At 33.5% G+C, this 23,106-nt stretch overlaps 1 protein-coding gene across 5 annotated transcripts in view; it reads left to right on the top strand.

Annotated features, from left to right (window-relative positions):
- The window catches only part of Epha7 (EPH receptor A7), a 171,843-nt gene that overhangs the window by 2,444 nt on the left and 146,293 nt on the right, over positions 1–23,106 (top strand). For all 5 annotated transcript variants that reach the window (XM_004628194.2, XM_004628195.2, XM_004628196.2 and 2 more), the window contains exons 2-3: positions 1,811–1,875; positions 5,315–5,984. In XM_004628194.2, coding sequence (XP_004628251.1) covers positions 1,811–1,875; positions 5,315–5,984 — 735 coding nt within the window. The remainder of the gene's footprint in view (positions 1–1,810; positions 1,876–5,314; positions 5,985–23,106) is intronic.

Consider the following 23,106-nt stretch of genomic DNA (forward strand, 5'->3'; position numbering starts at 1 on the left):
CCGCTAGCGCCAGGCCAGTGACCCCGCGTCCCGGGGCGCTGCTCGGCTGCGCCGCGCGGGTGACACCGCGCTCCGGGAGGGACGGGCGCGCGCGCGCTGGAGCAGCGGTCTGCAGAGCCGGCCGGGAAGCGACTCGCTGATCCCGGGAGAGCCGCTTCTGCTGGGACGCGCCCCGGCCACGCGCTGTGGTCTCGATTTGTTAGTTTCCTTTTTCTTGGCCATCAGCTCCGTTTTTGTCTCTGGCTGTCTCCTGCCGGCTGAGCAGAAGGGTGATGAAAGGGCAGTAAATGATAATCCTAAAAGTGACCTGGTTTTAAAATCCAGTTATCTGTTATGAAAACAAAACATTCAAAAGAAGAGTACTTGGAATCCAGTTTCCCTGTGCTTCAGCTCTTGCTGAGGGTACAAGTGAAATAAAGTTAAAAATTACATTTCAATTTGGTCCAAAGCTGTTGCAAATTAAAATACTATTTGGTATAGTATAAGCGTTTGTATTTTGTAATTGACAAGGAGTCAAATGTTTGTGATTAAGGTTTTTGTCACATAGTGTTCCGGACAATTTAAGTGTAAAATACTAAAACAAAAACTGATGTGTCTATAGCCATCTACTCTCACTTACAGGAAATAACTTTGACTAGTGGAAGCAGCCCAGCACATAATCAGATGTACCTTTGTCTTCTTAACATAACATTTTCATTACCTCTCAAATAGCTTATCCCCCCACCCCCGCGTCCAGGAACTGAGAACCACTCAGTATTTAAAAGCTCATATAAGTACATATTTTCAGTCGAAATTACAACCTTTGACTATCGTGATTGTTTCAGTACGTAATAATACATTTGCTAAAATGCTATAAATCTCAGATAAATTTTGTTAAAGTCCAACAAATCTGCTTAACTCTGAAACCAGTTTAATCAAAAGAATAAGATCTTTAGAAGAGTAGTTGTCCAAAAAAGCGATGACATACATCAAATTGGAAATGTGTTTTATTGTATGATATACTAATGCATTCTCATAGTAAGAATCATATTTTTGATACTTTGCATATTTAAATTTATTGCATGATTTTTTTTTGTTGGCATAAAGTGCAGGGTAATTATTTTTAGAATCAATTCAGAGTTTAAAATACACCATGTAGAGAATTATGAGCACAATAAAATGTTTAGAACTAAAAACATGAAAGCTAGTCCATAAGTAACTAAAAATATATATCTTGTGGCTAATCTAATAGACGATTTGTTTTACCATGTTAATGTGGTTTGAGATAGCTTTTAACATTTCTGTATTCACTTTGACATGAGAGAAAGCAGTATGTGCAGAAAGTTTTTAAAATTATTTTCCAGTTCTCAAGTGGCAGCAGAAAATAGCACTGGCAGGATATCACAACTTATTGCGTGGCTGAAGAGTAGGGTGGGAAGCAAGTCTTCTGCTCATGCTCTTATAGTTGACAAAGTTTGGGGAGCCTAACAGTTTACACAAGCATAATATATAATCACTATATAACCAACATCATGGATCAGTGTTTCTCTCATTTTTGTGTTATTCTTTCAGCTAAAATTGGTTTTAATATTTTGATTAAATTATAATGATTATAATGCTGACATTTTAACATCTTTTCTCCTTCAAAATTTGGAATATATTTAAATAAGGTTTATTTATGGAACCATTCGTTTATGGTAGTAAATGAATGGGAGTAAATGACTCAAGTCACTAAATGATAATAGTGCACAAATTAGATTCATCTCTAAAATATTTATAGATGTGTTTAAATTTTTCATGTAACATTTGAAACTAAAACTTTCTTTTTTAGTACTACTGCTGGATTCTAAAGCACAACAGACAGAATTGGAATGGATTTCCTCTCCACCCAATGGGGTATGTAGTACTTCTCATAAAATATCTCACTGTTTATTTTTCAAAGTTAGGAAAAAACCCTCACACCAGGGTAATTGTTCACATTCTTACATTTAGACCTTTAGTTCTGGGTATGTTGTTCAGGATTTTGTTGTGTTGTGAGATATTTAGTTCTTAAGAGTATAGAAGGAATAGTTAGAATTTGGGGAAATGGGAAAAAAATATTCCCACAACTGTAATGTTTTTTGAGTTCTGATTGTGAGTGAAATAAATGCTGTCTACAGGAAACAATCCCTTTGCAAACTCACTTAAAAACTCTTTAGTTGCTTTATACTTCTGTGGTATAATCATCAGGCAGGTTGTGTGTAATTTTTAAAACAGTGTATAATCAATTTCCTTTCAAAACTAGTTTTAATATCGTTTAGCATATACTCCATAAGACAACTAAAAAATGTGATATGTTCAACTGTGTTGCACACAGTTTGCTGTGAGATATTATTTATAATGTCTGAATTTATATCGTATGGTACCTGCTGTTATTAATCAGAAGTGATGGCAGAATATGCTCACATTAGAGTAGAAACTTGCTGTGTTAAGTAGGTGAAAATTGCCCAATGAAAATTTGACAAATTATAAATGAATTCTAAAAACTGTTGACCATTATTTTATATACTCATAAAGATATATATATATATATATATATAAAGATATATATATATATATTATATATATATATATATAATTTAGTTCAATATCCATGTGTTTGAGTATTAATTTTAATTCAGGGGCAGGAGAGTTTTTTTGTTGTTGTTCATTATTAAGGGAGAGGGCTCTGAGAAAGGAGAACAGATCCTATTTTTACTTAAATTTGTTTTCACATGTGGAAATCTGAGGTCAAAAGAACTTGATGTGTAAGCAAGGATATAAGACTTCTCACAGGTTTTGCAAACAGAAAAACTGAACTCTGAAAGGGATTTTAGAGTACAAAGACAACATCATAAAATCTCTGTATCATATGCTGAAAGGCAGTATAAGAAGACAAAATGTGAACAAGAACAACTCAATGAACTATTTGGGCTTTTCAACAAATTAACTTTTGAGAAATTGCTTCTTGCTGAAGTTATTTGTATTGGTCGTAAGAAACAGAAAAAGTGACATTTAACAGATTAAATATAAAAATCCTCTGAGTTTGAGGTATGAATGTAACACTTTTCTTGAAAATGAAATAGTTTATATAAGTTAAATAATGTGCATTATAAAGTGAATTTATGACAAAAAATGAAACACCTGTCTTGCCAGTGACAGATGTAACCTATTTTCTACCATTCATTAATTAGAACAAATAGAGATAGAGGATAGTTTTCTCTGTGAAGAGAAGTAAACTGATAAATGATTGTAGTATTTCATCATGTAATCCACAGCATGATAAATTAAGAGTGCCAATGCTATCTTGGACTCAAGTGGGCATTCAGTTAGTCCAGAGAATTTTGAACTACCAGTCCTATGTGTTTGTAGGAGTCAACAGATTATATTAGAAAACAATCAATAGCATCTTCCATAAGTGACCAGGATTTGTTCATATGTGCCGAAAGAGCTAACAGCAAGAAATGGTTACTAATACCAATGTTTGGGGAAGATGTTGTTACAAGCATGCTGTAAAATTGCAACATGTGAAATAAGATACTTTTCCCAATCATGTCATTTTTTGGAAATTATTGGGGTCTTGAAAGGTAAGATAATAAAACAAGAGCGGCATTAAATGTTTTTCTGTTGTCGCACTATTTGCTACCTCAATGGAAGTTTTCTTGAAAATTTCCCCTCCAGAATACAATTCTTAAGTACAAATTAAAATGTTTATGGCTATCATAGGTAGTCAAATCAATGCTTCACGAAGGGAGTACAATAATTTTCAAGTTATATAAAGGAACATTTGAAATATAGCTCCTTAAAATAATTAGCCTTTGTTTCTTCAAACTGAGGAATTGTCACAAAGATCAAATTTACCTTTGGAGCTTTTGCTTTTGTGGTTTATATCACTACTGGCTCTACTTCTTTTAATAACCTTAATCTAGATAAGAGATTAAATCTACCTGTCCGAATGGATGGATTGGATACATGTGGCTGAGTGCCATTTAAACAGACCATAAGCTGCTAAATGAAAAGGGGGAGAAAACGGGAGAAAATTGCATACTGTTAACTATTTAGAAACAAAACCTGTGCTAAGTAAAAAGAAAATGGAAATTGGGTCTTTGCTGTATATCAAGATGTTTGATGACTATTAAGCTGGTATAATATAACTATAATAAATGTTATATAATTATGACATAAGAAATTTCCAAATTAATTTGTTCTCTTAATTTCCCAGAACCAGTTGTAAATGTAGATATTGATATTATACAGTTCATTTAAGTCAGTCAATACCTTACTCAAATTTTACAAATAAAATGCCTTACCAAATGCTCATTATTTTAGTTTTCCGTCTTTTTTGGAATAGTGGTTAAAATATTGCATGCTATGTGACTTTAGACTCAATTTTTTTTTAACACTTGCCATGTCTTATTGGAGAAATGAATACAACTAAATGAAAATTCTATCATTATATAAATATTAAGTGGAAAATTTTGTAGGGAGAATAAGAAATAACAAATAACTACTATTTTAAGATTCTAAGGACATTATGTAAAATAAATTTACTTACTTATAAATAGTAGGAAGTGTTACACCTGACTCAGTAATCTTTGAGATTATTGCTAAACTATTTTTGATAGTATATTTTATGAGTTTGATTATGTTATGTATGCTATCATAATACAAATGGACATTTTTGAACAGCTGATGCTCCCTTGAGAGAAGCCTATGACTAAATAGGACCCAGTTTGATCCATGGTGTCAATGAAAACAAGTTATTTATAAAGATGAATCCCACTTTTAAATCTATGTATTTATATTTATATGGCATTTTGTAAAATATTCACTATAATTCTTGAATAAAAAAAACTCTGAAAAATGTAGCCATACTCTTGGCATTGTCTTCTGCATGTTTTTAGGTAATCTCCTGAATTTAAGTGTTTCAGGGTCATTTCAGAATATCGACTGAAGAATCATATCTTCTGCCATGCAGTATGGTTTAAGTGGTAATTGAAATAGTTGTGAGTCTTAAACTATAAAAGTTATAATCTCAATAAACACAATGAACATAAGAAAATGTGTAAAATGAAATTCTGACACACTAGGAAATGGATATTAAATAAACTGAGACATTCAAGTGACAAAGTGATATTCTACCACCAACATGAAGCTGAACTAGAGATTTTACCATGTAGCTTATGGTGTTTTCCAGGATAGAGTTTAGCGTAACTTTCCTATCCACATTTGTGATATAAAGATTGCTCAGGTACTTTGTAAAGCATACTGTTACATTTTACTGAATAACTGATTGACTTTTTAAAAAATTTTACAGTGGGAAGAAATTAGTGGTTTGGATGAGAATTATACTCCGATACGAACCTACCAGGTATGCCAGGTTATGGAACCCAACCAAAACAACTGGCTGCGGACTAACTGGATTTCAAAAGGCAATGCACAAAGGATTTTTGTAGAATTGAAATTCACCCTGAGGGATTGTAATAGTCTTCCTGGAGTACTGGGAACTTGCAAAGAAACCTTTAATTTGTACTATTATGAAACAGACTACGACACTGGCAGGAATATAAGAGAAAACCTCTACGTAAAAATAGACACCATTGCTGCCGATGAAAGCTTTACCCAAGGTGATCTCGGTGAAAGAAAGATGAAGCTTAACACTGAGGTGAGAGAGATTGGACCTTTGTCCAAAAAGGGATTCTATCTTGCCTTTCAGGATGTAGGGGCTTGCATTGCGTTGGTTTCTGTCAAGGTCTATTACAAGAAGTGCTGGTCCATTATTGAGAACTTAGCTATCTTTCCAGATACAGTGACTGGATCAGAATTTTCCTCTTTAGTTGAGGTCCGAGGGACATGTGTCAGCAGTGCCGAGGAAGAGGCGGAAAACTCCCCCAGGATGCACTGCAGCGCGGAAGGAGAGTGGTTAGTGCCCATTGGAAAGTGCATCTGCAGAGCGGGCTACCAGCAAAAAGGAGATACTTGTGAACGTAAGTGACCTGTGCTACGAAAATTCTACTTTTTTTTTTTTTTTTTTTTGTATTTGAGTATCAGGCATTTTAAGTAATAATGGTAATCTGCTTCATCCCAGCTGTTGAAGTCAGTAAATGTTAAACAATGTCATAGGATTTAATGATAATGATTGCCTACAGTGGTATGCAGTAACTGCTGCTGCTAATGATACCTGTTAATAGGATTTAATTTGTCCTTTTTATCATGTTGGTTTATATGGAAGGCGATGGTTGCTTTTGGGGCTACAGGCTTTCGGGATGGACAGCAGACAGGTCTGCATTATCCTGGGACGACTGAAGTGACAGTAATCAGAGATGTGATTCCTTCCATTCTTGAGCCCACACTGTGTGGAACTTTCAGTAGCAGAAAACTGAAGGTTAAGGGTTCTGTTAACATGAGCTCTACTGACAGGCAGAATGCAAGGAAATACATTTACAAATTTTCCGATTATCTTTTAGAAAAGAATCCAATTTGAATTTAAAAAATCATAAAGTTTTACTAATAAATTTCTGCAAAGGCTGCCATTGTTCTCTGGATTCCACATTATGTGGGTTCTTCTGATAAGCCACATTGTGGAGGACCATATTTTTGTGGAGGTGGGCCAAAGTGAAGGTGTAACTACGGGCCAGAGATCAGTCAGGTATTTCCTCTTTGTTTTGAAACAGTAATAGAAAATCAATTAGGAAATCTTTCTCTTTATTTGGAAAAACTGGATTTTCTCTAGCATATCATTATGTGGTCAAAGAACTGGACACTATATTGTTTTAAACAATGTAGCCTGAGTCTTCAAGATGGGTATCTGTGTTTTGTCATTTCTATGTGATGAATAATACAATAAAGTTACATGGCCGATGCTGTACTTATTATTTATAAAGCATCATACAGCCCTCAAAATGAGTTATGTATTTGCTGCTCTGATAAAACAATTGCATAATTTTAGTATTTGCAATTCCTGGTTAGGTTAGGTGGAATGAAAGCTAGCAATAGTGTCCACAACTAAATTTTCCTGATCACTTTCTATGTTTATACATTTTTCCATGTGCTTTGCATAGATTAGCCCATTTAATAAAGTAGGTTTCACTCTCATGTCTATTATTTGAGTCTTTGGAAAACAGTTTGCTTGCAGCTACTTAACTAATATTTGTCTTAGTTTAATTTAAAGTCTAACACACTCTGACCTGGACTTGCAGCACTGGTATTGCACTAGTTAATGTCAAAACTCCAACTACTCATTTTCACTTCTTGCACGCTGCATATTTATATATACAGCACATTTCTTACCCATCCTCGTTATGGTAGAATCTTTATAAGAGAACTAACTTTAAAAATGTTTAGATCTATGATGTGGTTTTTATTTATATATGGCCCTTTAGATTTTGAAAAGTTGCTGCTCTAAATTGATAAGTGCTCTGAGTGTAAATTACACGCTGAATTTCGAAAGCATAGTACAAAAAAAGAAATTTAGCACATATAATTAGCAATTTTTAAACATTTGCTAAAAGCTGAAATCATTTTAGTTATATTTGTCACATTTATATAGCCCTAAAATTAATCTCAACTGTTTCTTTTTACTTTTAGTGTAGCTACACATAATTTCAAAATCATATTTGTGACTCATGCTGTATTTCTATTGGATGCACTTCTTAGATTGAGTAAGTGAGCAAATATATTTTTCTATCCTGTTTGGAGATTTCAGTACTTCACTCTCATTTTGATACTGCAAGGGCCCCTGAGCATATGAAGTCCTTATAGCTCACCACTCAGTTGTCTACACACTAGTGGATAGTGTAAGCAGATTCTGGCAAAGCAAGTGCAGATGCTGGAGGGTAAGGTGCCTTTAAAAGTGTGTCAACATCCTTTTGTGTCTCCTTAAAGGAGTTCAGTCTGTCTCCTGCTGCCTTCTTTCTTCATTCCTAACTGTCAGTGTACTCTTGGTACTCAAGTAAAAAATTCCTGAGGGTCCAGGTATGTGACAATTAAAAGTTGTTAAGATTCAACGCTAACATTAGGCAGGATACTGTTCCCCCAGCTCAGTATAGGAATCTTCCTAGGGCACTGGCCAACTGAATGCAAGATATTCTTACTGACTAAACCTTAGTAACGGTTACCTGAAAGGAGTGGTGAATTGAATGACATCTACTTTTTAGTGATTTTTAAGTGCACTCTTTTGCTGTATTTATTTATTTTCTCATTGACATTATTGAAAATCAATAATTATATAGCATATTAAAATTGTAGACAAATATTGAAATGTGGAAGATATAAGATGTAGACAGAGTGAATTTTAGAAAAATATTTCTGAAATGAATACATGGCATGAGATTAATAATAGATTGCACATTGTAACTAAATTATTTACAAGCTTAAATGTTTATAACAATAAAATTTGTCCAAAATAAAAATGAAGAAGAAAAAATCTACAGATCATCATATAATAGTTCACTCTGTGCCAAAATCAAGAAAGTTATATTCATATAATTAGAATTCTCGAAGTAGGTAGGCAAAATATATAAAGATTTAGAATTTATGAATTTACTTGAAATTATGGTACTATATTTCCAAGAAAAAGGAGTCTTTTGCACAAGAAATATGAATAAAATCATACTAAGATACACAAAAATGAAATTGTCCAAAATTAATTGTAAAGAAAAAGTCATTAACACGTATACATAAAAAAAAATTAGCTGTGAAAGGATAAAATTAAATAACATCTTATTCCATATTTAAAAAAAAAAAAAAAGAGCAAGTGGGTTCAGTGTCACACTTCAACTGTGAAAGCAGCCCTTGTAAAGATGCAGCTCTCATTTAATGTGGAAGTGGAATTTAAAAAGGTCACACATAAAGGGGAAAACAAGATACAAAATGAAATCCATATAAAATTGCACAATTAAATTTACCTGAAAAGCCTAGGAAATCACATCAAAGATTCTACTCTGTTAAGATTTCATGATTTTAATGAAAATTATAGTATTTTTTCTTCATTTTATGCAATTTAGCTCAAATGATTTCTACATTCATTTGTTCAGCAAAAAGCTAAGAGGAAATATCTGAGTTCTATATATTTAAATAGAGAAAAGTAAGATACCCAACCTTTAACCATAGTAAGCAGGTATATATACAATGAGAAAATAAATATCTTTGCTTCTTTCAAATGAGCAAATTAGTCCTGTTGAATGTGGTTTTTAAAATGAATTCTTTTGCTTTTCAGAACTAAAACAGCACTGGAGTACCAAAACCATTGTCACTTGTAAACTATGCTATCATATCTAAAGATAAAGTAAAACAATGACTGTCATCTAGATTAATCTGCCTTGGAGTAGAATTATGTATCAATAATAAGAGTTCATTTAGAAAATATGATCAGGGATGGGCAGATAGCTCAGCAGTTTAAGTGCCTGCCTGGGAAACACAAGGACCTGGGTTCAATCCCCAGTACTGCACACCTGCTGTGATGTTCACTGAAACCAGGCTTGGTGATGTACACCTGTAATCCCAGCACTGGGAAGGCTGAGACAAGAGGATCACTATGAGTTCGAGCTGTGTAGCAAGACCCTGTAACAAATGAATAAATAAATAAGATTTAAAAAAATCTTTAAAAAAAGATGCACAAAAGAGGTCATAAACCTCCTTATAGTTCTTTGTATGTGTAATGTTGTAAGTTAAGTAAATTCTATAAGACATAACTTAATTTTTAGCCTTGATTATGTTGACAAAGGAATCAAACACCTTATAGTTAACCATGGCACTGTTTCATTTGCTAAAATGCTTCCCTCTCTGGCCTGAAGCCAGTGTACTGCTGCAGGCTTGCTTCCTTCGAGATGCGGTCCAGGTCTGCCTTGATAATATTCCTCCTGTCTCCTTTCAATGATTCTGGTAAAGGAGTTTGAAAACAAATCTAGTCCCGTATTGAGGAAAACAAATGTTTTGAGAAAGGGTGCTTCTGAGTTCCCAGCTGACAGCGGGTGGCTATCCACTTAAATTCCAGTTTATCTGGACACTTTCTACAGTGGCAGCCCATTGTGGGGTGTTTTAGAAAATAATTTCAATTATGAATAATGATGGAAACTGAACATAGTTTTGATTGATTCATAGAAGAGCTCTTTTCTCATAAACTTCAAAAAATAAATTCAGTTTGGAAGCCAAAATTCTCAAGCCTATTAATATCTGGAGAATTTCTCTCTAATTCTTAAATAAAGTATTTTTATGAAAATTGCTTTTCATGGTAATTTTCAAATATATAATTCACACTAATAGACTTTTATTTTTATAATTACTTTTTAAAAATTTTCCTTCCAGTTTTAACTTTAAGTAAATTTGATATATTTTCTTAGGTAAATAAGTAGAGTTATAAAAAAATCTATAACATATATTTTATATATACAACACATATTTTGAAATAACTAATAACATTATGTATAGAAATGCATTTCTATATTTTACAATGTTTGTATAATTTGTTTTCATTTAGAAATTAGGATAGCATATGTCCCAAGTATGGCTCTGGGTAGGATTTGTAGAATTACTTTTCAATATATACTGAATTGCCATGTGCATTTTCTCACTTATTTCTTGTCGCATCACTAAGAGATGGAAAGTATTACTTCCGTCTCTTTCTTTTTCAATGTAGGAAGAAACTGAAGTTCAGAAGTGGTAATAAGGAATAAAATTAGATGGCAATCTAGAGTCTTAATTATCAATTTTTCTCTTGTACCTAGAATTCCACACTTCACCCTTTAAATTACATAGGAGTTCTCCCAAAGATTTTAGTCAGTGAATGAATAATGGAACTACAATTCAAGTGGCATGACCATATGCTCCATTTGCCTGGGATAATGTTTGACTTGTTACCATTACCTCTTTTTGCTCTCAAACATGTTCTTTCTGATCTAATTGATAAAATATGTGATCATCCTAATTGTAAAATGGTAAGAATATAATCAGCTTCACATGCATTTCTGTTGCAATATAGAGATGTGATTTCCATGCTTTATTCATAGTGTTGAATTTAAAGTTTCAAACAATAAACATTTAGAAATTTCCTTTTTAGGATTATATGGAAATAGGAATTTAAATATTCACTATAAAATAGCTTTGATAGTTGCCTCTTATTTTCCACTGGTAGATTACAAGATCTGTCATTTTTTAGTAATTGTAAGTTATTCACATGTAATATAACATTATTCAATTGAAAACTCAATGTATGGAGTGTTAATAATGATTAACCTGTTTATTTCTTAGACTTTTTTGAAAATCACTATTTCCATAGATAACTAAATTATACCATGAATTATAATGTCTCTAAAATATACAGTATTTGAAAAAATACTTATAGATGGATAGATAGATAGATAGATAGATAGATAGATGTAAGATAAGCAGGAAAGTAAATTGCTCAAATGCTAGACTCACAGAGTTGTAAAGCTCTGCTTCTATGGCTTAAGAGCTGCTTAATGTAGGACAATCTCTCCAAACTTTAATTTCCTAAAGTATAAAATGGGGCTAATAAAAATAGTACTTGCCTCATGGTGTTCTTGTCAGAATTGAATGAAATGATATATGTAAAAACCCTAAGAGTAGTATCTGGGACATAGAAAATGATCAATGAGTGTATTTTATTATCTTATTAATAATATAACAAGGAATTTGTTGAGAAAAGAAGTTTTATAGTGGTGCATAATTGAATACATACCTTACAGACCAGTAGTCAAATGTCCTTTAAACCAGTAGTCTTCCTGAGATAATTTACCTCAGCAGGCATTTAAATAAAATAACTGTTATGATATCTTCTTTTTCTTCCAGAAAGATGCTCATCTTGAAATATTTGAAATAATCTGAATGCCCAAAAATTAAGACACATCAAGGTGATTGAATGTTGTTAGGTTTTAATTGTAGTAGGATAATTGAACCCTGGGCCTTCTCACTGAGCTATATCTCTAATCTTTTCTTATTTTTATTTGGAGAGATTGTTTTACTAAATTCCTAGTTGCCCAGGCTGACTGGAAAATTTCATCCTGCTACCTCAGCCTCCTACAGGGCTGGGATTACAAGTGAGAACACCTTTCTCAGCTTGAAAATACCTTTTAAGGTATCAATCAGGCTGCATAGGAAATTTGAATTATCTTAATAATAATTTTGAATGGCAAAAGATAGAATTCAAAAAATGTTGACAGAATTATGGAAAATATACATGATAAAGAGTAAAATGGGATCATAAACACCAAAATAAATGTGTGTAAGGGGTAGATTTGTGAGTGATCTTTGGTACTAATTTTATTTTTTCACAATAAAATTATTAGTTATAAGTATTTTGATAGTTCACACAAAGAAAATGTGAATTATGTGATCAAATTATGGGTTTTTATATTGCATTAACCTCTGTATAAATCTAGGCTCAGGTAACAGAGTAGTACTACATGACAAATGTGGTTTAAGTGATCTAAAGAAAAGAGATTCGAGATATTGTTTAAAAATGCCTCATAGATTTGCGTTGGTCTTTTTTAGTTTTTAATAGGTGGCAAGTCTACTGAATATTTTGTATGTGTTCATTAATTCAACCTTATAGGGAAGTGTCACTACTTCATGTAGTCTTTTTTTTTTTTTTTTTCAAAACCGGGGTTGAACTCAGGCCCTTGAGCTTGCCAGGCAACCAGGCAAGTGCTTATTCTACTGAGCCATCTCCCTGGCCCCCATGTAGTCTAATGTAAGGCAGTATTATTATCCAGCTTTAAAAAGGAAAACACATTAATTGAAATTGTGCATTCTATGTGGTATTGTAATATATTAAATGTAGGTATTACAGGACCAGTTCTTTACATAAGGGAGCCAACAGAGGCACAGCGCGGATGCACTGAGTACCCACTAACACAGAGACTCCTAGCCTGTTTTTCCATCAGAATGTTCCAGCTGCAGCATCCCTAACCTGTGGGATATTTATAGCTCCCTATGTGCGTAGCTCCCTATTTATTGCAAAGTCCTATGAAAATAAACTTTCAGAATATCTTAAAAGGTGATACAAAACTGAACACTATTTTATTCAAAGTTAGTTCAACACATTTATCTTTATCATTTCTCACAATGCAAATAATTCATAAGATTTGCTGTTCACTTTCCTCTTCCCTTGTTCTAAGTGGCAGTCGGAAATGAGCTGTCAAACATGATGTACGAGATAGATGGATGATATATAGATGATATATAGATCATAGATAGATCATAGATACATAGATATATAGATAAGCAATTCATCTAGGTTTAGATTATTAATTACCAACACATTATTTTTCTATTTGTATTATTTTGTTTTTGGTAACAGGGATCAAACTCAGGACTCTGCGCTTGCCAGACAGGGGCTTATGCCACTGAGCTATCTTCTTGACCTCAGCTCTCCCATTTGAAGACTTGCATTTAAGTTATTTTATCTCAACTGCAATCATCTTTTCTTTCTTTCTTTTTTTGTTTGCAGAACTGGGAATTGAGACCCCTGCACTTGCCAGGGAAGCGCTTATTCCACTGAGACATCTCCCCAGCCTCTGATCACTTTTACTAGCGTGCAGTTCCATCTCTTATTGTTCTTACCTTTCTTATTTAGTACTGGTCTCAGTATTGTAAGCTCAGGTATAGAGATTACCTCTATGATCAATTATTTCACATCTGACCTTAAAAAAAGCAGAGAAGCAGATTAAGCATTGATATCTTTCAGAATTATCTATTTTACTACAATCCTATGCAAGCTTAACTATCATTTCCCTCCCTTTTTCAGTGGCCTTTCTTTTCCAAATATTGAAGGTGCATACGGTGATAACCACAGGCGGGTCTGAGCACGCCTTTTTTTTTCTACCACCATCCATGCCTTTTCTTGTGGTCCCTTATAGTGTCCACCAGCTTACCTTAGGCTAAGAAATTCTGCATTTCCTTACAATTTCAAATTAAATAGCGCGACACTGTTCTACTAGTTCTTCCTTTAGATACCTGTTCTTGTCCCTTTCCCATGGGAAGCGTTGCATGCTATCTGGTTATGTCCTCTTGCAGTTTCCTTGCAAGACGCTTAAGCTTCTTCAAAAGCCAGATTTTCAGCTTTCTCGTTCCCCACCAAACAACCCAGTATAGTGCCCTGTACCACTTTTGTCTTCTAACACATCTTTATCACTTTTTAAAAAATAATCATACAGTACCTATTGTCAGGTCAGATATTTTTTCCTTTTCATATTATGATGTAATTTCTGCTTTATGAAGCTGGTCTCCTTGAATGGTCTCACCTTTGTGCGCAGGGGAGCCCCACAGCATTCCATGCACCTTAGAGCCTACAGCAAGGGATAGCCTGTGCTGACAGTGAGCAGATGTGTGCAGGACCTTGGCTCAGATCTGAGGAATTTATCTCTATGGAAATACTATGTGTTTATATGTACTCACTGCCACAGTCACCTGGCATCAGTGTCTCTCTGTGACTTTCCAATGTCCCCATGTCCCTCCTGCAGTGAATTGAGAAGCATTTCATGTTCTGCACCACCATGCAAGTCTTGAGGAAAATAAATTAAGGAAGGCTTGAAGAATACTTCTACTTATCATCTAAAGAAAATTCATGTTTGTTATAAAATTATGTTGCTTTGCTTCAAAACTGTATACTTTGAATGTTAGTTTGAATCTCAAAGCAAAATCTGTAAGACATTCACTAATGTCTCTATATTAAAAATGGAAAATTATTTTATGCTCCATATTATACCAAAATGAATTCCTCTTATTTGAATTATACTTGTATTAGCCTTGCAGTTTGTTGCATTCCTGTTTGTTCACAGTGAGGAGTTCTTTACCCTTGTTTGAAGACATTGTTGAGCAGGGAATGTGCCTGGTCCTAGAAAAAGTGTCATTGCTGCAACCTCAGCCTCCAGGCACTCTTCCCAAAATGAGATACCGCTATTAGTTTCTTGTGTATTTCCCAGAGATATTGCCAGATTGTTTAGAAAGTGTGTAACAATATCATTACGACACTGACAATCATGACATAACTTCCAATTAAGCATTTTATTTTATTTCTTGCAGTGCCTACCGTGGATCCAGCTCTGGACCTTGTACTTGCCAGGCAGGCACTCACGCCACTGAGTTCTATCCCTGGCTCTCTATTAGGCATTTCAGGCATCATTTTACATTTTCGTGTTTTCTGCTCATTTTCAGTCATCTTTGTATGTAGCCACAGTGTGCAGAATGTGGTATTTTCAATAAAGAGTAGAATTGAAGAAAGAACTGATAAAATTCAGGAGAAATAAGAAAAGAATCAAAAATTAATCTGTCTGACTTAGCTTTCTATGATTTCTATGTTTAGTATATGACTTCATAGTATTTTTAATTAGCATTAGCAAACGTTAAGCTATTCCTTCTTATAAAAAGTGGAAGTTTAAAGTGGCATCAATTTTAGGCAGTCAGTGTCATAAATTAATGACTTTGCTTTTGCTGTGATTTTTCCACACAACTCCTACCATTTCCTGTAAGATAATTATTAACAACCTATGATGCATTTTATTTATGATGATTCTGTGCATGATGTAGCCATTTTGTACAAATAATTTCATTCTCATGGGAGAAGTTTGAAATATTTTTATTGTTTTCTTATGTATATAAAATGCATATGGGACAGAAAGGAGAATTTCAGAATATCATTTTATTTTCAAATTTCCTTGCATTTAAGTACCTTTACATTAACCCACTACATGCAAATTGCTTCACACGTTTAATTTTATGGAGTTGATGCAAGCCTTAATTAGGATATTCATGTAAAGTTAATGTATAAAATGTAGATGGTTACATGCGTATAAAATTGAAGCTGTTACCTTTTAATCTGGTAGTTGAAACAATTATCCTTTGAGGTTAGGTCAAATTAGTTATTACAGGTGTCTTTTTATTTTCAACTTGTGGTATGAAATGTTTTAAAAGTTATTAAATTCACACATATATACATATTTAAGTGGTAATCTCAAATGACAACACTTTCTATCAACTAAATTGCTCGGTGCACTTAAATTATTTATTGTTGAATATAAGAGCTCTTGCCTCCACTATATTAGGAAATTTAGCACCTTGGAAGGGATATGCACTGTGTTTTAAGTTTTGCTGTATGTATCATCCTATTATCATCTATTAGTCCTGTACTGAAGCTATCAACACTGAATTAAAATCTTATTTTTGGTTTTTTGGGGTTTTTTAGGTGGAACCAGGAATTGAACTCAGTTCCTTGCGCTTGCCAGGGAAGCGCTTATTCCACTGAGCCATCTCCCTGAATTAAAATCTTTATAATTTCCCTAGATATAAAAGAGAACTCTGTAATGCTTTTACTCAAACGGTAAATATTGATCAGCTATAGTTTTCTTTTTAAAAATTTTTATATTAATTTTATTGAGAAAGAAATAGTATTGAGACAGTTTCAAAACAGATTAGTAGAAATATAGTTTTCAACTACATTTCTTGCATTCATCATTAAATCTGACTGATCAAACAGTCTATTTTATTGATGTAAAATGATATAAATTTTTCTTCTCAAATGCATTTCATTTTGTAAATTTTATTTTTACTGAATAGTATATGTTGGCAATATATAATGATTGTATTGATGTGGGGAGTTGGTACAATTGCATAACACATTGTAATCCTTGTCATTATTGAGGAGGTTGGGGAGAAATTATGATCGGAGTGGATAAGTGTGCAAGAAAATGTATCTACCAATTATGCTCATATTAGGATATAATAGGTTTATTCTGAGAGATGTCAGTGAAAGATCATTTTCACTGCAAGGCTCTTTTCCTTTTATTTCTATGTTCTATTTTCATTTTAATATTTAATAATTATCTAAACTTTTTGTGTAGACAATGATACATATTGATATGAATTATTTGCATGAATTTAATAATGCTAAATGAACCTGGTGGATGTTTTATAATTTTACCTGATTCCTCTTGTTCTATTTTAATGAAGTGAAATAACTCTTGCAGTAATATTAATTATTTAGTTGGTATTCCCTATAAGGCATTTTTATCTGAGTGATAAGATAAGATATATACCCTTTACCTGTTCAAGTATAGCATTTTCTTTACTATGTACCTGTTTTATGGGCATTCTTGTACTTTTTGTCCATAATATATTCTGAAGCAATTACAGTAAAAATTTTTTGGAGCTTGAGTATACCTTGAAGATTTCCAGGGATCAATTAGGACAAAGTTAATTTTTGAAGGGCTTAATAATGGAAAGGAGAAATGATACAGTTCATAATGAAAACCACAAATAATCCAGCATGGCAAAGCTTCATCATTTAAATTCTGACCTATTTCATGGAGCTCAGAAACTGAACCACACTTGGGTCAGTGCTGGGAGTTTACAGTGTCTTCGAAGCAGTGAACTGTGGCAGTATAATATTAAAATTAGGATTTGTATATCCTAAAGTAATTTAGTCCACAAGTGTATTCAATGCTTAACCAGTTTAAAAATATGCAACCGCTACGTTATTGTGATTTTTACACATGTGTTTGTACATGTGTGTGTCTTTGAGCAGGGGTGTGTGTGTGTGTGTGTGTGTGTGTGTGTGTGTGTGATGCAGGATGGAACCCAGGCCTTGACAAGTGCTGAACTGCTTTACTACTGAGCTACATCCTTAGCCTCTTTTGGTGTATTTAAAATGCAGGAAGAAAACTAAACTAAGAACAAATGACAATGTACTAATAATTTAAATAACTTTCTTTTTTCTGTCAAGAAGGTGGATTGAGGGTGAATTTTTGTGAAGGACAAGGTTAGAATACTGCACTCCTTTTTCTAATCTTTAGTTTTTAATGATTTTCTGTCTTTGTATACTCTGTTACAGACAACCAACTATATGCTGTCTGTAATACAGCATAAATATTCAGGAGACTATAAATATACCTCATTTAAGCTTATATGATACAAGCTCAGACTCGATTGACTTGTTGAAAAACAAAACAGTGATGTATACCGGAATTCACATTAAGCAGAAATCTTTTATTGCAGCCATTTTATTTTTCTACCTCACCATCCTTTTCATCCTTTGCCTGCTCTTCCTCTTTTTTTTTTTTTTTTTTTTTTTTTTACATTTCTTAATATATAAGATTTAAAAAATGAAAACCAAAGTAAGATTCTGCATATGGGCAGACCTCACTGAACATGATGTACATGTCATCCACATAAACCTAAAGGACAAAGTTATTTATTATTCATTAATATCAATGTGTAACTGACTGTCACTTGCCAAGCAGAGAGAATCAGATAGAATGTTGACATTGATTGATGGACACATTCCTGAGGAAATGCCTTGGTTGACTGATGCTTAGGTTAGTTGGACATACAGCATCCTGAATCCAAATCTGGGGGTGAAAAATCATTTTTTTTTAACTTGTATACCAGCAGTAACACTTTTTATTTTTATGGTTGTTTTAGTTCTCAGCACTGTCGTTACCAAATAAGAGAAGACTGCTTGTGTGTGTGTGTGTGTGTGTGTGTGTGTGTGTGTGTGTGTGTGGTGTGGATATCCAGCTGAGTCCTGTGCATGCTAACAAGCCACTACCAGTGAGCTAAACTCCTAGTACTGATTTGCTTTATTCTTTTTACAACGCAGTTTCCTGGTGCCTGAGGCTCACATCCTAGAGAAAGAATTTTGATTTTGTTCACTCTGTTCTATGAACAGATTTCTAAATAAAAATTTATGATTTCTTTGAGACACACACCTGAAATGGTTGGAATTTTTCTGTTTATTTGAATAAAAATTAAGTCATTGATAACTAGTCTATATAATATGAAAAAGAAAGCAAATATATTTTTGTATTTCTGCTTGAAGAACTATTAGTATGGAATTTTAAAAAGACTTCTTCATCTCAATAAGCATAATTACTTTAGTTATAATTGTTAATTATCATTGATAATATCCAGATCAAAATTTTTTGACTGGCTGCAGAAATTTTAGTTAATAGTTGTTTTAAGGCATAATTGTTATTTTTATTCACCTGAATGAAACATGCAGGATTACAGAATCTTTTAATGAATACCTTGTAGTTGATATTTCAGGGTAAGGAAATAATGATGGTATTGTATAATGTCTGCTTTCTGTTTTGAAAGTTGCTTATTCTGCTGGGGGTTGGTCTATTTACATATGTTTATATTTATGGGCTAATAGAAATGTGTTATATCATTTTGTGTGGAATAAATAATATTGTCAATTTTATTGTAGAATACTTTGGAGCTTATGATTTACAAATGCATGTGTAATTTAAAATAGTTGTTTTTCAGTCATGTGTTTCACGTAAATCTATTTTAAGAACTTTTGATCATTTTACCTTATACATTTTCAACACTGGAATTGAGGGTTATATGATTTCTTTCAAATTATTCATGTATATGTAACAATCTTCAAAATATTAATATACTCATGGCCAGGTAGCACATAATTTATGACATTGCTCTAACATCTTTGCTAAGTATTAATATTTTTATGTCTTTAGTCAAAGAGAGCTATATATCCCAGTATTTGCAACTAGAATAAAGAAACAGAGTTCTGAACATTATGCAAAATATTTTCACATGCGTATATTTTAAAACACATTTTTTGATAACTTCCATCTGGAAAGTCTGAGAAAGCACTTTTTCTTACCCAAAGTATGTGTAATCGTTGTGTACATATTAGTCTCCAATAGGGGACAAGATTTTTATTTTCATTTAGAATTACACTATGAGATTATCTAAGGGATAATGTCTAAAATAAATGACATGTCACTTTTATTAAAATGACACTGAGAAACAGAGATAAGTAGTTCAGTCTTTTCTGGGTTGACATGATGTTTGCCTGTCTGACTGCATTCTTTCCAATCGACAGAAGAGACACAGTTATAAAAAAAGACGTCTCTGCCAAGGTTTAGCTAACCAAAAAGGGCAAGATCTTGTGTTTAAAAGGTAGAGAATCCAATCGATGAAAATGTCTGAATCTGTTAGCACCAATAAAGCTGAAGGCCACTGGGAAGCTCAGAGAGGGTCTTTTGTTGTAGAGATAGAAAGAGACCCAAACTGTGACGCGTTGAGGGGAGCAGGGTCAGCCAGGAAGATCATCCATCTTCTTCAGTGGCAGCTTTCTGTCAGATTCTAACTGTTCCGTGGTGAAAGTAAGCTGCTGCAGTTGACACCAACCGAATCGCAGCCAAGTGTAAATGAACCTAATATTCACTGACCTTATGCATAGCAAATGAGGCCCCGCGTGTCATTTGAAAAATAATGTTATCTGACACTTCAGAAAAGTGGGTGATGGACAGAAATGAGGTGGGGGTGTGTGGGGGCATGAATTGTGTTAGTCACCTAAGTGAAGAGATGTCTTTCAGCCACCCCTTGTTTTCAGTCGATTTTTCACTTGAGACACAGATATCGTTCTGACTCAGATTTACTTGATAATGTATATGTATCGTGACACTTTCCTTGTGGAACTTGACTATTTACAGAGTAAGCTTTCATTTATCCTTCAAATGATAAAATGCTGTGCCTAATCATAGAAAGAACATTCCATATCTTCTAATAAACGCTCTCAATTTTAAAGACAATTGTGTTACTAGATTACATTCAAAACATAATGAAGCAGAATATATTACTTTATCAGTATTAAAAATGGATCAGTCTTGTTAGAGTGAAAGGTACAAAAGCTATTTTGTGTATCATATTTAAAAGCATTATCTAAAAACCATTTTAGTTACTAACATCCACTGTAATCTAATACCTTTACTCAGTGTCTAAATCATGATTTTTATATTTTTTCTTACCAATTAGATGTTCATTCTAGATGGTACATTTTTTTATTTTGAAGGAATTTTCAGCAGTACTTTAAGACAAAATTCTCATAGAAAGGAAAGTTAAAATTATAAAATCCTCACACAAAAATGAAGGTTAAATATTAAAATGTAACCTAAGTATCTACTACATAGACAATACAAAATAGGTGCTGCAGTCTTTAGAGAGAACATCACCTCTGACAGAAATAGAAAAATAATTGAATAAATATAAGACAATGACTTAGAAGAATGTAGGGAATTTAAAAATTGGAGGAAAGGAAAAACCACACAGAGTATTTAGTGTTCAAAGAGTCTCCTGGAGCGTGATTATCTGCCATGGTGGATTTCATGAGAATCACCAGGACATATCTGCATCTAATTGTTTTTTGCGCCCCTCCTCCTCCTCCCCCTCTCTGTATCTAATTGACATCAACCACATTGGAGCTGATCGTAAAATTTTTGGAATCTGTGCATTGATTTTTGCTCACCTCATCAGTCTTGTTTAGTTGTACTCATTAAAGGAGTGAGCATGTTTTTTGTTCTCCTGAACTTAAAAAGACAGCATCTGATTGGCGAACTGCTTTATTCTTAGTTCTCCTCAACAAGTAACTAAATTCAGATGAAACTGTGCACCAAGTTCTCTGCTGGGAATGTGCATGGATAGAATCGTGCCAAGACACTAAGCACGTGTGGGGCTCATTCATTTTTCCCCACATTTGCTTGACTGTAAGTGGCCTTCTAAATAAAATACTGCTTAAAGACCAAAGAATATTTCTTTGTTCATAGTGACTTCTCTGAGCTCTGACATGCCTGCTTCATCAGTTTATGCTGAAGCTTATGCCCCCACGTACTTGGCTTGTCCTAATATGCATTTGTTACATTCCCAAGACAAATATCAAAATCATGCCAAATAATATAGTTGCAACTTCGTTTTCAAATTGCATGGTTTATCTGCACACACAGGTGTTAAGTTTAGTCTGTAAAACAATTCTCTTTGAACTGGCGCCCAGACAATGAATAACTTAATAAATACTGTTAATAGTGTTGCTGATGGTGGTGGACTAAATCGAGTTGATTTTAAAATCTTTTGAATTATAATATTCTATACAAAGAATACAATAGCTATATCCTATGGACACAAATACAAAGACATATATATTCAAAACTGAGAGGAGTCTCTTGTCCACAAGATAACTTTAGATACGTGGCCTACATAGTCTTCGATGACTCTTCTGATAAAGTTTTGTGAAATACCCACCTGAGGTATAGTAAGGGTGTGTGTGTGTGTGTGTGTGTGTGTGTGTGTGTGTGTGTGAGAAGTTTCACATTCTTCTGTCATGAACGCAGGAGCGTACTGGATTGCTTAGAAATTTCATTGAAATAATTTCCAGAATAGACTAAAAAAAGGGAGAATTGGTTAAAAGACTGCGGCATTTGCTTCATGGAATACTGGTTAATGGATTTAGCCAGGTGTTCGACTCTAAATTGAAAGACCAATTGTACTTTATGATCTGTGGAAGTCATATTCAATTAGTAACACCGAGGTTTAAAAACTAAAATGCATTTCACGCAGCTCTGAAGTCTCAGCCCCTTTGCCCTCAGTATTTACAAAATCCCACGCAGTTCAATCCTGCCAACCCGGGTAGGATTTTTTTTAATGAGAAAGTTTTCCAGTTACTTTCCATAATTATTCCTTACTGAATCATTACAATTAGTGGTGTCAGCTCACATTTATTTTTAGATGCATTCTTTGGATGGCAACTTCCATGATTAGGAAGCTACTACCTATTATTAGTGTACTATTGAAACAATCATTCAAGTGCATTACCCAGGAGTACTTAGACACTGGAGCCACATGCAAGAGTGATTTATGTTCAGATTTTGGGACCCCAACAAATTCTGAATTAACTGGGAGTCTTTAGCCAGAAAGTTTCTTTTTTTGTTTTTTAGCCAGAAAGTTTCAATTGCTTTGGGCTTTAGATTGAGAAAAGACACCAATAGTGGGTCATCAAAGATCCTTGTCTAAGTCACCCAAATTCAGTATGAAGTGAGATTAGCTAGAAGAGATCTTAAAATGATTTTCAAAGACCTTTAAATTTAGTCCAATTCTTGAATCAAAGCATCCTTTTCAGAGTAATTGCCATGTCTGCCATGTGTTATGATTTTCATTAAATGAAATGATATACTTTATCCTAATCACTATTTCTTTCATGATGTATGAGATAAGAGATTGGTATAACTCAGTTAGTAAATAAATTTATATAAATATTAAATTATTATTTCTAAAAATAATCTTTGTACCTTTTTA

This window comes from Octodon degus, unplaced genomic scaffold (genome assembly GCF_000260255.1).
Source record: "Octodon degus isolate 3935 unplaced genomic scaffold, OctDeg1.0 scaffold00022, whole genome shotgun sequence".
NCBI lineage: Eukaryota > Metazoa > Chordata > Mammalia > Rodentia > Octodontidae > Octodon > Octodon degus.